Source organism: Solanum dulcamara, chromosome 9, assembly GCF_947179165.1.
Source record: "Solanum dulcamara chromosome 9, daSolDulc1.2, whole genome shotgun sequence".
NCBI classification, from domain to species: Eukaryota; Viridiplantae; Streptophyta; class Magnoliopsida; order Solanales; family Solanaceae; genus Solanum; species Solanum dulcamara.
This window is the reverse complement of record NC_077245.1, coordinates 37,852,695-37,854,802: the sequence shown is the minus strand read 5'-3', so window position 1 is coordinate 37,854,802 and position 2,108 is coordinate 37,852,695. Positions and strand designations below refer to the sequence as shown.

The following is a 2,108-nucleotide window of genomic DNA, read 5'->3' as shown; positions in this document are numbered from 1 at the left end:
CCCCTCACCTTTTCTAATATTTCCAAGTTGAAATTCCACCTTTGCCCTTAACCTTTTATAGTATTTCCATATGTAAAATTTCAAGTATACCCCTAACCTTTTATGGTATTTCCACATGTGAAATTCCAATTTTACCCCTAACCTTTTATGGTATTTCCACATGTGAAATTCCAATTTTGCCCTTTAACTTTTCCAATAATTCCACCTCCCAACTTAATCAATAAAAACTTGTATATAACAAGACCAAGCATAGTCTTACCCTTGACTTGTTACAAGTATTCCCAACATGTCCTTAGGTGCAAAGTACGGGTTATAACATTCTTCCCCCCTTTTTGAACATTTGTCCTCGAATGTTAAATTGATCTTATAGGTTTATAAATACAGCTGTTTCACATAATTTATTATTTCCAATATAGGTAATAAGGAACTTAAGTTACCTGTGGATGCAGAAAACAACTGAGGATACTTTTTCTTCATTCCTTCCTCCGCCTCCCAAGTCATTTCTTCTCGGTTGCTATTGCGCCACAATACTTTGATAGATGCCACATCTTTGGTGCGTAACCTCCTTACCTGACGATCTAAAATAGCCACCGGTTGTTCCTCATAGGATAGCTCCTCGGTCACCTGAATGTCCTCTACAGGAAATACTCTGGAAGGATCACCAACGAATTTACGAAGCATAGACACGTGGAACACCGGATGTACTGCTTCTAAATCAGCTGGTAGGTCCAATTCATAGGCAACCTTGCCTACTTTACGGACAATCTGATAAGGCCCGATGTATCTCGGACTAAGTTTCCCTTTTCTGCCGAATCTCATGACGCCCTTCATAGGTGACACCTTCAAGAACACCCAGTCATCCACTTGGAACTCTAAAGGTCGACGCTGGTTGTCAGCATATGCTTTTTGTCAACTTTGAGCTGCCAATAATCGTTCCTGAATAAGCTTCACTTTCTCAACTGCCTGCTGAATTAAATCTGGGCCAATTAACTTAGTTTCACCCACATCGAACCAGCCTATAGGTGACCTGCATTTTCTGCCATACAGTGCCTCATACGGAGCCATCTGAATACTAGAGTGATAACTATTATTATAAGCAAATTCAACAAGTGGTAGATGGTCATCCCAGCTACCCCTGAAATCAATAACACAGGCCCGCAACATATCTTCCAGCGTCTGAATAGTGCGCTCAGCTTGCCCGTCAGACTGAGGATGGAATGCTGTACTAAGGCTCACCTGGGTCCCTAATCCCACCTGAAAAGATCTCCAGAAGTTTGCTATAAACTGGGCACCTCTGTCAGTGATAATAGACACAGGAACTCCGTGGAGCTTTACTATTTCCTTAATATATAACCTGGCATAATCCTCAGCTGAATATGTGATCCGAGCCGGAAGGAAATGGGCTGACTTAGTCAACCTATCAACAATAACCCATATCGAATCGTACTTCCGTGGAGTGCGAGGTAAACCTGTAATAAAATCCATATTAATCATCTCCTACTTCCACGTTGGAATTTCCATCTCCTGCAATAAACCACCTGGTTTCTGGTGTTCAATTTTGACCTGCTGACAGTTTGGACATTGGGCCACGAACTCAGCAACATCTCTTTTCATACCATCCCACCAGAATAAACATCTAAGGTCATGGTACATTTTTGTTGTACCCGGATGAATAGAATATCGAGCATGATGTGCCTCACCCATAACCTGTTGCCGTAGCCCAGCAACATCAGGTACACATAACCTATCCCTGTATAATAATACTCCATCAGATGTAATACCAAAAGGGGTCTTCTCTTTGTCCATACCTGTATCTCGATACTGTGCCAAAATAGGGTCTTCATATTGACGTCGCTTTATTTCTTCTATAATGGAAGATTCAGCAACATCTCGAACTAAAATCCCATTATCTCCCGATTCAGCCAACCGAACTCCAAGACTGGCCAATTGACCAATTTCACGAACTATTTCCTTCTTTTCTGCAGGAACATTTATCAAGCTACCCAAGGACTTACGGCTGAGTGCATCTGCTACGACGTTGGCCTTTCCTAGATGATATAGAATATCAACATCATAGTCTTTTAAGAACTCCAGCCATCTCCTCTGCC

General features: G+C 41.7%; 1 protein-coding gene across 1 annotated transcript; it reads right to left on the bottom strand.

The window, feature by feature from the left end:
• Positions 1-372: 372 nt before the first annotated feature.
• LOC129903652 (uncharacterized) lies at positions 373-819 on the bottom strand. The gene has a single exon (XM_055979198.1). It carries the CDS (start codon positions 817-819, stop codon positions 373-375), a length of 447 nt encoding a protein of 148 aa, XP_055835173.1.
• Positions 820-2,108: the final 1,289 nt, after the last annotated feature.

Coding starts and splice junctions, on each gene's coding strand:
- LOC129903652 (XM_055979198.1), bottom strand. CDS start 819: ATGAGATTCGGCAGAAAAGGGAAACTTAGTCCGAGATACATCGGGCCT.